At 40.1% G+C, this 14,860-nt stretch overlaps 1 protein-coding gene across 2 annotated transcripts; it reads left to right on the forward strand.

Annotated features, from left to right (window-relative positions):
• Window positions 1-11,382: 11,382 nt before the first annotated feature.
• LOC133822114 (uncharacterized) lies at window positions 11,383-13,694 on the forward strand. 2 transcript variants are annotated; one of them, XM_062254341.1, is made up of 2 exons: window positions 11,383-11,725; window positions 13,174-13,694. In XM_062254341.1, the coding sequence occupies exon 2, from the start codon at window positions 13,191-13,193 to the stop codon at window positions 13,578-13,580; it is 390 nt and encodes a 129-aa protein (XP_062110325.1). In that variant the 5' UTR covers window positions 11,383-11,725; window positions 13,174-13,190; the 3' UTR covers window positions 13,581-13,694. The 2 variants fall into 2 exon arrangements, with proteins under 2 accessions (XP_062110325.1, XP_062110324.1); XM_062254340.1 differs by having other exon boundaries at window positions 11,386-11,725; window positions 13,162-13,694.
• The last annotated feature ends 1,166 nt before the right edge of the window (window positions 13,695-14,860 follow it).

The raw sequence follows: 14,860 nt of genomic DNA on the forward strand, positions 1-14,860 counted from the left end.
GAGGGTTTTGTTTACAGCTTCGACTTGCCCATTCGCTTGGGGGTGCGTGTAATGCCCCGGATTCCCTATTGTGGTTTAGCGGCTGGATTTGTAGGCCGGGAGGGCCATAATTGCTTAATTACGCTATTAAATGTGTTTATGCATATTTATGAGAATTATATTATAGTATAATGTTAATTGTATGCATGTCGGTGATATATGTTGAGACCACATTATGATGTGGGTTTGTTCGAGCTGTTCGACATGAGATGATCGTAGATTATTGATTAGCGGTTTAGTCACAACGGGATTAAGTGTCGGGACTTGGGTTGAGTCTCGGGGTGATTTTGATGATTAGAGCATTACCGGGAAATAAAGGGTAACGGGATGTGAATTATTGGTGTTTATGATTTTCGAGAATAACGGGAATTGGAGAGCGTTAATTATGATTAACGAGTTAGGAGGGAAGTACCAAAAATGCCCTTAGGAGCCTTTAGAAAGTATTAAATGACCTAGGGGTAAAATGGACATTTCACCCCTAGGATAGATATAACCTTATTTAGCTGGAAAAGGTGATGGAAAAACAGAGTATGTTTTAGAGTTCTCCCGTACCTCCTTTTTCTTACTGTTCTTTGTAGTTTTTGAGCCAACTTTGAGGATTCTAGCTTGGGAAGCAAGCCTTGGAAGTTTGGGAGTGTGTTCCACTATTGAAGGCCATCATAAGCCAAGCTTTGGGTAAGTTTCTAACCATAGTTTCTCTGGTTTGCTCTGTTTTGGTTTTGTTTTGCAGTTGAAATGTTTAGGGTGAATTCATGGGTTTTGTTGGGAGTTTTGGCTAGGGTTCCCATGCTTGTGATGTTTGGGGTGTGTTGGGATGGTTTTTGGGTTCATTTGGCATCAAGAATAGGCTTTGGAAGCTTGAGAATCGAGTTAGAATCGAAGGAGATGAAGAAGGTCGGTTCAGGGGTGTTTTGGGCTGGAGGTAGCGCTACAGCGCCCACCCTAGGGCGCTATAGCGCTCCTCAAGAGGCTTTCTGGTGCTTGGGAGTTTCTGAGTATAGCGCTGTGGCGCTAGGGGTTGAGCGCTGTAGCGCTACCCTGTTCCTTCCAAACCCCGTTTTAAGTGTTTTTAAGGGTTTTTGACTTGGGGTTTCAATCCTTAAGGCCCGGGATCGAATCTACTCACCGTGTGGGCATGTTTCGAGGTCCCGAGGGTGGTGCTTAGGTTAAGACCCTATTATTGTGGATTCTCATTAATGGAGGTTATAATTGGTTGTGATTAGGTAACCGCTAAGGAACTAAAAGACCGATCGTTCTCAGGGGTCGTCTTTATCATACTTCTCGCTCGAACTTGAGGTAAGAAAACAGTGTATGGTTACAGTTGCACCCTGTACAGGTATATGACATGCATGGTTTGATATTGAGGCGTGTTGGTTGAGATATATGAACGTGGATTTCATATTAAATGTTAATGAATGCTGATTACCTGTTTAAGACACTGACTAGTCAGGGACCGACTCTAAAGTCGATGATCACGCATTGAATGGCTCTATGGCATTAATGCGGGACCGGCTCTAAGGTCGATGAACTTATAAGCGCTTGCCTGGTCTACGACCAGATGACTATAGCCAAGGTATATGACCCCGGTGACCGTTTGTCACATGGCTAAGGGACGTTGTCCATAGTTTCGACCCTAGGGTCGTGAGGAAGGTTATGTTGGTGACCAATCACCATGCACCTGTCCTGAACATGCTTATGAAAGAAATCACCTATCAGTTAAGCCCTGGTGACCCTATCGTCACATGGCTAGAGGGAGCGATGCTCATTAATGTGACTTTTGGCTAATGTCACCTATTTGTTGGACTAATAGTTCTGAATGGTTATTGTGATCGTTGTTGATATTATATCATGTTTTATTATGTTTTCTTGCTGGGCCTTGGCTCATGGATGCTATGTGGTGCAGGTAAAGGAAAGGAAAAGCTTGACCAGCCTTGAGTGGAGAGCTTGGGCAATGTGATGTACATACAGGGCCGCTTGACCGCCACGGTCAAGGAGTTCTCAGAGGGACTAGGGGTTTACCCTATTTTTGCCGCTTAGGCCGGCGGAGTTTGTAAATTTGGAACTGTAGTGACTCTTTTGCAGTACAAACCACTTGTAAACATTTTGAAAGGCTCATGAGCAGTTTATTTACTTAATGAAATGTACCCTTCCCTTTTTGCTGGTTTTTCACCTTAACCTGATATTAACACTTAGATCACGTTTTTAACCAAAGGACTCGGGTAGCGGGTCAAATTTTCGGTTCACCGTTCTCCGTAACTGTTCTGGGGTACATACAGGGCGTTACAGTGCGCGACTGAAGAAAAACTCTTAATAACTCCGTGCCTCTCGCAGAAATCGGTGAACAGGTCGCTCTCAAATTGGGTCCCGTTGTTTGATACTATCTTTCTGGGCAAACCATACCGACACACAATGTTCTTGATGACAAAGTCGAGAACTTTCTTGGTCGTGATAGTTGCGAGTGGTTCAGCTTCGACCCATTTCGTGAAGTAATCGACTGCCACAACTGCGTACTTTACTCTTCATTTTCCTGTTGGAAGTGACTAGGGGTGAACATTTGACCCGAAAAACCCGCAAACCCGCCCGACCCGCAGCCCGAAAACCCGTTTTTTGGGAAAACCCGTCAAAATCGGGTGAAATCCGACCCGAACCCGACAAAAGTCGGGTCGGGTTCGGGTTTGAAAATTTGTTAGCCTCGGGTTCGGGTTCAAACCCGAAATCCGAAAAAAAAAATGGTATTTTTGAAAAAAAGTGTAAAAAAATGGTATTTTTGCAAATTTTAGCTTTTTGGCCCAAAACCCAATAGGCTCAGCCCAACCCAAAATCAAACCTGAAATCTGAAAAAAAAAATGGTATATTTGAAAAAAATGGTATTTTTGAAAAAAAAAATGGCATTTTTGCAAATCTGGGATTTTCGGCCCAAAATCATAAATGGCCCAAAAAACCCGAAATTACACCCGAACCCGAACCCGAGTGAACCCGAACCCGAAAATTTCGGATCGGTTTCGGTACCATTTTTCTTAACCCGAAACCCGCAAAACCCGAATCCGATGAGCCCGAAACCCGAAAATCCGACCCGTGTGCACCCCTAGAAGTGACCCAATCAAGTCTATTCCCCATATTGCGAAAGGCCACGGGCTCTGCATCTGCTTTAGCTCGTTTGGAGCTGCTCGTGGGATTTTGGAGAACCTTTGACATTTATCACACCTTCGTACGTACTCCATTGAATCCTCGTTCATTGTTGGGCAGAAATAGCCCTGTCTAAGAACTTTCTTCGCCAAGCTCTGCCCCCCAGCGTGATCTCCGCAGAAGCCTTCATGCACCTCTTTCATGAGTTCCTTAGCTTTTTCTGATGTAATGCACCTGAGCAGTGGCATTGAATATCCTCTTCGGTACATAACACCGTCGAGCATTACGTATCTAGCAGCCTGCCTTTGCAGAGTTCTGGCCTTGTTTCTATCTGCTGGTAATGTCCCATTTGTCAGATACTCCAGGTAAGGAGCCATCCATGTATCTTCTGTACGAATTTCCATGTTGGCTTCGACCACATCAATGCTTGGTTTACTTAATCTTTCTACTGGGACTATGTTCAAGGTGTCAGCATCTTTAGCACTTGCAAGTTTGGCCAAGGCGTTTGCATTCGAATTTTGGTCTCGCGGGATCTGCTGGAGGGTGTACTTTGTAAACTGGGCTAGCAAATCTTTCGTTTTGTTAAGGTAGGCCATCATCTTTAATCCTCGCGCTTGATATTCTCCCAGGACCTGATTCACGACCAGCTGAGAGTCGCTGTAAATATCGAGCGCTTTTATACTCATATCCCTGGCCATTCTCAGTCCAGCGAGGAGCGCTTCGTATTCTGCTTCATTGTTTGATGCTGCGAAGTCAAACCTGATTGCGCAGTGAAATCGATGCCCTTCGGGCGTTATCAATATCACTCCCGCTCCAGCGTGGGATTCATTGGATGATCCGTCCGTGAATAGCATCCACGAAGGAGTCTCTTCTTGAGGCATGGGCGCGTCAGGTTGTTTGCCCAGCTCACTGTTGGGGAGTTCGGTGAACTCCGCAATAAAATCGGCCAAGGCTTGCCCTTTTATTGCTACTCGCGGTGAATAAGTTACATCGAACTGTCCTAATTCGACCGCCCATTTTAATAGTCGTCCAGCCGCCTCAGGTTTTTGGAGGACTTGCCGAAGGGGCTGGTCGGTCAGAACTGTGATAGGATGGGCTTGGAAGTACGGACGCAACTTTCTGGAGGCTAGAATTAGGCAGTATGCTAATCTTTCGATCGGTGGATATTTCAATTCTGCACCGATAAGCCTTTTGCTGACGTAATAAACAGCTTTCTGTACGCTTTCTTCCTCCCGTATTAGTACCGCACTAGCAGCAACTTCGGTAATCGCCAGATAAATATACAAAGTCTCTCCTTCGATTGGTTTTGATAGGATGGGAGGTTGCGACATATGAGCCTTTAAGGTCTGGAATGCTTGCTCGCAGTCTTCCGTCCATTCAAACTTCTTATTTCCCCTGAGTAGATTGAAGAATGGAACGCACTTGTCAGTTGATTTTGAGATGAATCTACTCAGGGCAGCGATCCTTCCGGTCAGGCTTTGTACATCCTTGATTTTCTTCGGCGACTTCATGTCGATCAGGGCTTTTATCTTGTCGGGGTTGGCTTCGATTCCTCTTGAATTTACTATAAACCCCAAAAACTTCCCTGATCCGACTCCAAAGGAACATTTGAGGGGGTTTAATTTCATCTGATACTTGTTCAACACGTCAAAGCATTTATGCAAATCCCTCACATGTCCTTCTGCCCTTTTGGACTTTACGAGCATGTCATCCACATATACCTCCATGCTTATCCCAATTAGCTCTTTGAACATGTGGTTGACCAGTCGTTGGTAAGTCGCACCTGCGTTTTTCAGTCCGAAGGGCATTACTTTGTAACAATACAATCCCGTATCGGTCTGAAAGCTGGTGTGATCCTCGTGAGGGGGATGCATGCTGATTTGGTTGTAACCCGAATACGCATCCATGAACGAGAGGATCTCATGTCCTGTAGTTGCATCGACTAGCTGGTCGATCCTCGGGAGTGGGAAGCAATCTTTTGGGCAGGCTTTATTGAGGTCTGTAAAATCCACACAGGTCCGCCACTTGCCGCTAGGCTTGGGGACCAGCACCGGATTTGAGACCCACGACGGATAAAACGCTACCCTGATGAACCCATTTTCTTTAAGTCTTTCGACTTCTTCTTTTAAGGCCTTTGATCTATCTTTATCGAGCAGCCTTCTTTTCTGTTGCACCGGTGGAAAGGCTTTGTTTATGTTCAGGACATGGCTGATTACTGCAGGGTCTATCCCAACCATGTCTTTATGCGACCAGGCGAAAACTTCCTGGTTCTCTTGCAAGAATCTCACCAGTGCCTGTTTTGTGGTAGGTTCTAAATTCTTCCCAACCCTTACGACTCTGGTTGGGTCTTTTTCATCGAGTTGGACCTCTTCCAGGTCCTCGATGGGTCCTATATTTTCTTCAAAATCCCCAAAGCGAGGATCCAAATCTATATCCTCACTTTGGGCAACACCCTATTTGGTGACTTTACCACCTGATTGGGTTTGCCTGTCTTCTGTCATCTGCAATCGTTCTGAGGTAGCGCTCCTCGACGCTCCACTTTTTCCCTTTGTGATCGAGGCGTTATAGCACTCCCTGGCTTCCCTTTGGTTTCCCAAAACGCATCCTACCCCTGCGTCCGTTGGGAACTTCATGGCTAGGTGCCACATGGAGATGATGGCCTTCAGCTCAACCAGTATGGGTCTTCCAATAACGGCGTTATACGCTGAAGGACAATCGACCACTACAAAAGTGGCGAGTAGTGTCCTTGAGGCAGGCGTTGTACCCGTTGTTATTGGGAGTTTGATCATTCCGGCTGGTGCGAGTCCCTCTCCAGAGAAGCCGTATATGGTTTGATTGCAGGGCTCCAAGTCCTTTACGGACAACTTCATGCGTTCCAGCGTTGATTTATACAGGATGTTTACTGAACTTCCTGTATCGACCAGTACTCTTTTTACCATCATATTGGCCATCTGGATATCCACGACCAGCGGATCGGAATGTGGGAACCGGACGTGCTGGGCATCGCCCTCAGAGAAGGTTATCCCGTACTCCTCTGAGCGAGCCTTTTTCGGCGCGCGGTCCTCCACAGTCATCATCTCGATGTCCTGGTCGTGGCGTAGAGTTCGAGCATATCGTTCTCTGGCCTTTCCGCTATTCCCCGCGAGGTGCGGGCCTCCACAGATGGTTAAGAGCGTTCCGGCTACGGGGGCAGGCTGTAATGGTGGCGAGCGCTGGCGTGTGGACGTCTGCTCATTGCCACCTGGAGCTTCTCGTTGGGAAGTTCCCGAGGCCCGTACGTACCTTCTCAAGTGTCCTTGTCTTATAAGGAACTCGATTTCGTCTTTTAACTGGTTGCATTCATTAGTGTCATGTCCGTAGTCGTTATGGTAACGACAGAACTTGGTGGTGTCTCTTTTCGAAATGTCTTTTCGAATGGGCCCAGGTTTCTTGTAAGGCACACTAGAGCTTGTGGCCTGGTAAACCTCTCCCCGAGACTCGATGAGGGCAGTGTAGTTAGTGAACCTAGGTTCATAACGATTACCCTTTGCTCGTTTATTGTCGGAGGTGGAAGGCTCGTTATATGGCCGTTTCCCACCATTTTTGCCATTACCGTTGCCGTTTTTATGGCCTTTGCCATTGCCATCAGGTTTGGACCCATTGGCGGCTTTGGAAGGTTCGGCGGCCATTTTACCCTTGTTCGAGGGTTTCCCATCGTCAGCAATGGCTTCCTCGAGCTTTATGTAACGATCGGCTCGATCCAAGAACTCTTGGGTCGTTTTAACTCCTTCCTTTCGGAGACTCTTCCAGAGGGGAGAGCAACGCTTTACCCCTGCGGTAATGGCCATCATCTTGCCTTCGTCTCCTACTGTTTTTGCTCCAGCCGCCGCCCTCATAAATCGTTGGACGTAGTCCTTCACTGACTCTCCGTCCTGCTGGCGGATCTCGACCAGTTGGTTTGCTTCGGTCGGGTGGACACGACCCGCGTAGAACTGTCCGTAGAACTCCCTTACGAACATTTCCCAGGAAACTATGCTTGCAGGTGGGAACTTAAAAAACCACTCCTGCGTGACTTCAGAAAGTGTTGCAGGAAAGATCCTGCACCGAGCGTCTTCGGACACTTTCTGAATGTCCATTTGGATTTCAAACTTATTCACATGCGAGACGGGATCCCCGTATCCATCAAAGTTCGGGAGCGTAGGCATCTTGAACTTGCTGGGAGTCTCTGCGTTGGCTATCCTTTGGACAAAAGGAGTGCCTTTTCTTCTATCGTGGTCGATGTAAGAGGTTCTTCCCCCGACCAGCTGTTGCACAGCCTGATTCAGTGCGTCTATCTGGGCTTGCAATGCAGTAGGAATAGCTCCGGTCTCTGCTGCTGGAGGGATGTTCTCACCATGCTTCTCTCGACGATCATTGAGTATGTCCCTTAGGTCTTCCTCCCTTCTCCGTTGCTCGCTACCTCTGAGCCGGTTGAAGACATTATTTTGCCTGGGTTGCCCCCCAGCATCTTGTCTATTTGGTTGGTCACCTTGAGGTATTTGGCTCCTGCTTTTACCTCTATTTCCGTTCCTCCCATCAGCATTGCCCTTGCCTGAGTCAGCCTCGTTGTATCCGTGGCCATCTTTGAACCTTGATTGGCTGTGGTAAGATTGGTTGTTCCCTCTATTCCCGTCTCTGGCAGAAACACCCCGAACGTTAGAGGGTGGCCTGCGCTGGTCGCGATGTCCTCGTGCATTATCATGCCGTGGGGGTCCACGGACCGCAGAGCCTAACTCTGAGTCCCTCCTGTTACCAGGAGGGTAGTGACCTCTGTTCGCTTGGTGTGGCCCATCATTCTCACGGCGTCTAGGACTACGAGGCTGTCGTTCGGCCCTATTCTGCCTTTGCGGCGGGGGATTACCTCGAGCAGCTTGGGATGGTGGATTTGCCTCGGGGTCCAGTGGGACGTCGTCATGGGGCATCTGAGGCTGCTCGGGCCTTTGCAAACTTGAAGGATGGATTGGTGGGCTAGGATTGGGACCCTCCCGAGGTGGCCCATTCTCAGGTTGGTTAGGCTGCGAGGCAGGTGCGGCCTGATTTCTTGCCAACAGCAAGGCTGCTTCGAGGGCTGCCATGGCCTCAGTCTGGCGGCGATCCACCTCTGCTTGTCTCTCGCTCAACTCCGCCCGCTGACGATCAAGTTCCTGCTGCTGCCTTGCCATGGCTTCTGCGGCAGTCTCTTGATTGGCCCTCAGACTAGCCAATTCTTCTTGCAACGCGCCCAGGGTGCTCTTCAGCGTCGCATCGTCCATTTCCTCCTCTTCAAAATCTAGTTGCGGCTCATCTTCCGCCATGCTTGCGGGTGGAGGAGGAGGTGGTGGATTTGACGGTGCAGCGGCGGCAGTCTGGCCAGCTTTCCTTCCTACTTTCGCCATCAGTTTTCTTAACAGCAATGAATTGTCCTCTCAATGAAAGCACCAGAATGTTGACCCACGATTTGGCCAACTGACACGGAGTCAAAATATGAATGATATGGACGAATATAAAGAGAATAATATAATGACGAAAGTAAAGAAAACACAACAATTTATAGTGGTTCGGCCCCAGGATCTGGTAATGACCTACGTCCACTTAGAATTATATTGATATGAAATCAGAAGTGTGATCAGAGAACTTGGGTTCAATGAGTTTCAGCACTTCACTTAAAGCAATACAAGTTTTCTAGGAGAAATTCTATCTCTCTCTATGATTTTTCAGCCAAAAAAAAGTCCCATTCCCTTGAGCTATATCTTGCTATTTATAGGCTCATGGAGGGTTACAGAATATTGTTGCAGATATTATCCCCTGAATAGTGGGATATTCAGAAGATTGCATGAGATAAATTCGGGATTCACAAAGATCTTCCCACAAATGTTGCTTTGTCAGTGGAACCACCGACCAGACTAGTCGTGGCAAAGATAGGCTTGTCATGCTTCTGGTGTGTCTCCTGGTCGATACTCTAGCAGATGCTTCCAGGTATCAGCCACGTATCAAGAAATTATTCGCCACGTCACCAATGCTAATTTACCTCATAACACTATTTTTTCTTCATTTTTTGTATTTATTATTTTCTCCTTCTATTTTTTTTTTCTTTTTTCACACATATGAGCTTTTTTTTCTTCTTCCATTTTTTTTTCATTTTTTTCTACCAATTTTTTCATTCATATTTTTTTTCTTTTCATTTTCCATTATTTTTCTTTTTCTTCTTCTTTTCATTCTTATTTATTCATCTATTTTTTTTCATTCATCATTTCTTTTGTTTTTTTTTTTCATTTTTGTACTTATTCTTTTCTCATTCTATTTCTTTTTTTTCTTTTTTTTTTCACACATATATTTTAACATTACATAACTATTCTACTATTTTTTTATTTATTATCTTTTATTACTGTAATTTTTTTTATTCTACTATATATATAAAAAAAAATCAAATCAATTTTTTCAGTATTTTCTTTTTACTGCAACACTTATAGGAATACCAAAATTTGGAAAGAAAACTAATAAAAATATGAAAACGTGAATGGGTAACTGGTTACCTTCACATTCTTTGTGTGTATATTTCTGAGGGTAACTGGTTACTTTCACGTTCTGATGTGTGTATATTTATGGTTTTTTTATAGTAACTAGTTACTTATGTTACTAAAATCATAGTTACTTCTTCTTCCTTTTTTAATGAAGTGTTCTTCTATTTTTTTCCTTCAAATTTGATGTTTCTTTTCATATTTAATATGATTAACTTGTCACCCCTCTTAGGTAACTGGTTACCCCTCTTATGGCAGAAAGTTACTCATCTCAGGATAACTAGTTACCCCTCCTGGTGCATGTTATTTAACCTAGCTAAAGAATTTTTTTAAGATCAATCAAGTAACTGGTTACCCTACCCACGATTTTAAAAAAAACGTACAATCTTAAAAAAAACATGTTTATAATAAATAAATAATAATTTTAAAAACAATTCATATTACAAAAAAAAAAAAAAATTGCAAAATAACCAAAGAAAAATTTAATATAAAATTAGTAATATAAAAATAATCAAATTGCAACACATACCCTTCCAAATTTAATTAAGAGTAAAACTATGGCATAAACTAACTTTTATACAAAAATATGAAAAAATAAACCCATAAAAGTAAAAATTCTTAAAAAAAGCCATAGATTAACTTTTTTTTTTTTTTTTAAAAAACTATATTTTTGCACACTCTATTAAAAATCCCATATAAAATGTAATTTCCTCAATTATGATTCAGATACACTTAAATGTTGCAGCCCGTACTTGAATGGGCCGGCCACGGCCCAAACAAATCCCAACCCGGGCCGACCGTATATGCGTTATAATAAAAAAGTATACATAGAATAATATGAATAAGTTAACTTTAATACATATATATCTCTTCTATATAATAAGTGTGTAGATAGCGAAAATTCTTAGTTTTAACAGTTATTTATTTTTTTCCGTTAACTTTAACAGAATATTCATATATTTAACAGAATATTCTTCTATTTAATGGTAGATTGTAAACATGACTTAAAATTAAATAAATAAATAAATAATCAAACAAATTAAAATAAACTATTTTTGAGATATTTTATAATAATATTTATTTAAAAATAATAAAATTATATATTTTATAACTTAAATAAAATTTAATTAAACTTAAACTTAATATTATATCAAACATAAACTTAAACAAAAATTAATTAATTAATTAATTGAAAAATGATATTTTTAAGATATTTTACGATAATTTAAATAATTAAATCATATTTATTTAAAAATAATAAAGGCATACATCATTTTTTATCTTATAAATTTGTGTGATATTTTGTTTTTTATCAAGTGATTGAAGCTCTTTTTCTTCATCAAATTCACCAAATGACATTGTGAGATACATTAGAAACTAAAAATGGTTTATGCATATATATTACTGTTTTCATACAATATATTTTTTTCTATTCTTATTTTATTTCTATTATTAATTTATTTTTAAATATTATTGTATTTTATATATATATATCATATAATTATGTAAATATATATTTATGTCAATATTGTATTTATATGTCATAGAGATTATTAATATATACTAAAGAATTATAATTTATTCATAATTTATTCTATTATATATATATATATTTAAAATAATGAATCAAATTTTATTAAAATTATAAATAATATTTACAAATAAGGCTTCTACCTATGAGGATTAAAACATATAAACATCACGTTAGAGAATTGTAACCCTAAAACTAAAACGATTGTGCCGCTGCCTATCCATCTCTCACTCTGAAGTCTGAACTGTACTGAGTCTCTTACCTCTCTCTTTACGCAGCACCAGGCGGAGGCAGGCGGAGAGGCAGTTGACTTCGATCAATCTTCAGGTGCGGTGATGTACTCCCGGCTTCGGTCGAAGCTCTCCAGTCTCCAGTCGGTCTCGGTCGTGACTCTCGGACTCAGCTTCAGGCGGCAGGTGAAGGGCTCCCATTTTTGCATATGGTGAACTTTTAAGTTTCAGCTTGCTCCCATTTGGTTCGCCTTTCTCCAAATTCTGTTTCAACCTCTTATGTGGTGAGTTTTTGTTCCTTTACTCATTCTTCTTTTCTGCCAAAAAATTTTGCGATAATTATTGTCTTCTCTATAATGGCAATAATATGTTCTCCTAATATGATACATTATTTATTTTGCATGTACTTATTCATTGTTATCAATACTTCCTATTTTTACTCTGTTCACTTAATGTAGTGCTCTTTTCTTGTACCCCTTTCCCTTATTTTGTTCCTAGGCTTAAAGTTGAAAGGGTGTATTTGTGTTTGTATTGCTCTTTTTCTGAGCTTTTGGTCGTGGGTTGTTGTGATATTGGTACTGATGCATTGCAAGAACTTTTGGCACTTCTATTTTGAGAGTACTAAGATAAGTTATCAGGCATTAAGCCTGTTTTAGCACCAATTTGTTAGGCTAATATCTAGGCCTTAATGTGAATAGTTGGTTCATAAATTGGACGGTATTGTATAGAATATTGCTACAAGGCAGTGCCTAACCCACCCACATGAGATGACATAGTTAATTTAAAATTAGAGGGTGAATGAAATAGTTTTTATTGTGACATACAAGCATATGGTCGATCTTCATATTTCAGATTTGTCCACTACTTTTGTTCCTTGAATATTTGAAGTAGTTTAATTGATTTCCATTTGAGATATACATTTCGTGGACAATTTTTATTTAGTTATCATTTATCAAAGTCACCATTTAGTCACTTCTAGATTCACAATTTTGATCCTGAATTATTTGTATTATTATTTTGTTTCTAGTCCTTTATTTGTTGGGAAAAAGTCTATAAGGAATTAGGTTTGAGTTAATGGTGCCATTATGCAATACTTTAGTAATCTATGGGGCTGTCAAATATTATTAGATGATATTTTACTACTTTTTATTTTGTTACTTCTTAGATGAAAAGTTTGATATACTTGGACTTTCTACCAGAAATGAACCAAGTCTTCTGTGATCTTGTGGCCGTGAGTCACCGGGTTGTGATATTGTAGCAGTAATGCAGTGTTCTTTTCCTGTTCCTGTTCCTTTCCGTTTTGTTTTTGTTCGTAGACTTTAAGTTAAAGGGTGTGTTGTATATCACCCAAAGAGGGATAACTCAAATGGTCTGGCATGTGATCACCTCCCCAAAGTGTCAGGGTTAGAGTCCTAGGATTAGTAGGGGATTCTATGTTTTAAAAAAATAAAAAATAAATGAGGGTGCTGTAGTGCTCTTTCGTTGAGGTTTTGGCCTTAGGTTGTTGTGATATTGGTAGTGATGCATTGCAAGAGCTTTGGTTGTTAGGCATTATACCTTTATTAGCACCATATTGTCTCTTTTTCTTTGTACTTTTTAGGTATTTATTTGGGGGGGGTTTGGGGAACGAGGCTGTAATAACCAAATCTTAATATCTAGACTTGATTTTACACTTCTTATTCCTATGTGGTTTCTGAATCTTACAAGTCTTTGTTGTTAGTGCACACAACAGGAGACTCAAAAGCAAAAATGACAGTTTTGAAACGTTACGTGCTGCGGTTGTTCATGTCGTTGAAATACATCACAGCAAATGTAGTTGACAGAAACAATGGGCGGATCATTGCGACGGCATCAACGGTCGAACATTCAATCAAGAACTCGCTTGAGTGCGGTCGTTCTTGCAATGCAAAGGCTGCCACAGTTGTGGGGGAGGTGTTGGCTATGCGGCTGAGGGTGGAAGGCCTTGACCAGGGACAAGGAAGAGGGATTCATGTTGATGTAAATAAGGAGGTTGAGAAGAAAGGTTTCAAGAATCGTACCAAAGTTTGGGCTATTGTTAATGCACTTAAAAACAATGGTATCAAACTCGTTCTGGAAGATAATGTTAAAGAAGAAAATCCATCCCACCCAAGTTTCTAAACATTGCCTACTTAGTTTGGAGTTGGCCACTTTTTATTTCTTCTGTCTATATTTGTCAGTTCCTTTTGTAGTGAAAAGCTTTCTAAATTTAATGCTTTGGGGCCTTTTGGTAAATAGCTTCATTTTGATAATTTTTTATGAATTAGCTTTCCCAAACACACTTCTCATCCAGTTAAGCACACTTGGAGTTTACTCAACACATTGTTAGATTTCACTAGACATTTTGTTTGAAAGTTTTTTTTGCAAATAATTATTAAAATAAATCATTTTTGGGCATTTTTTACTTGTATACAACAAAAGTAAAAGTAAATCTCACCAATTAAGCCACTTTCCTAATTTGTTTTATATATATATATATCTTTCCATATTTAATATTATATGAATTCAATTAGTAAATCAAATAGTAATTATATAATATTCAAATTATTATCTCAATTAAATGAGATAACAATTCATAAAATATTTAAATAACCATCTTTAGAAAAATTATTATAAATTGTCTAAATAAAATTGTTAAATATGATAAACTAATATAGTGAAAAAAATAAACACAAGTATTTATTATAAAAGTACACATTGAACAATAAATTAACAAAACATTTATAAAACTATAACATGCTATTCTAATGTATTATTTTATTGATAAAGATTTTAAAAAAATTACTGTGTATAATTATAATCTACCCCTCTAACTAAAATATTCTTGTTTATTTTACTATCCCATAATAAAAATAAATGAAAACGGTGTTAACAATAGCGTTATTGTTTAACATATATGATATTGTTTATTTTATTAAAACATAATACACAAATCTGACAACTATGTACATTTACCACATCTACCAATTTAAAGCAAAAAATAACAATTAAAAAATAAACAAATCTGTTTAAAGTACAATATATTCATTTAACATTGACAAAATAAACAATGTTTTCCAAAAAATAAACATAAACATATCTGTATATCCATAGCAATAAATATTCATAAAAATAAATATAAACATAACTTTATATTCATAAAAAAAAAAAATTAACATACAAAAGAATCCAAAAAATTAAAAATGACATCATGAGTATAAATATAAACAAAATTGCTACTAATAATAACCAATATATTAAATTTAAAATAAAAATATACTATTCAGTTTATAAAAATAAACAAACAGTCACGTTAAAGAGTATCACCGGCGAGTCTCCTCGGGTTCAGACTCAACCTCCATTTTTTCTTCCTTCTCCGGCGAGTCTATAGAACGAGTATCACCGACGCTCCTCGTTGAGAC

This window comes from Humulus lupulus, chromosome 3, assembly GCF_963169125.1.
Source record: "Humulus lupulus chromosome 3, drHumLupu1.1, whole genome shotgun sequence".
Classification (NCBI taxonomy): domain Eukaryota; kingdom Viridiplantae; phylum Streptophyta; class Magnoliopsida; order Rosales; family Cannabaceae; genus Humulus; species Humulus lupulus.

Coding starts and splice junctions, on each gene's coding strand:
- LOC133822114 (XM_062254341.1), top strand. CDS start 13,191: ATGACAGTTTTGAAACGTTACGTGCTGCGGTTGTTCATGTCGTTGAAA.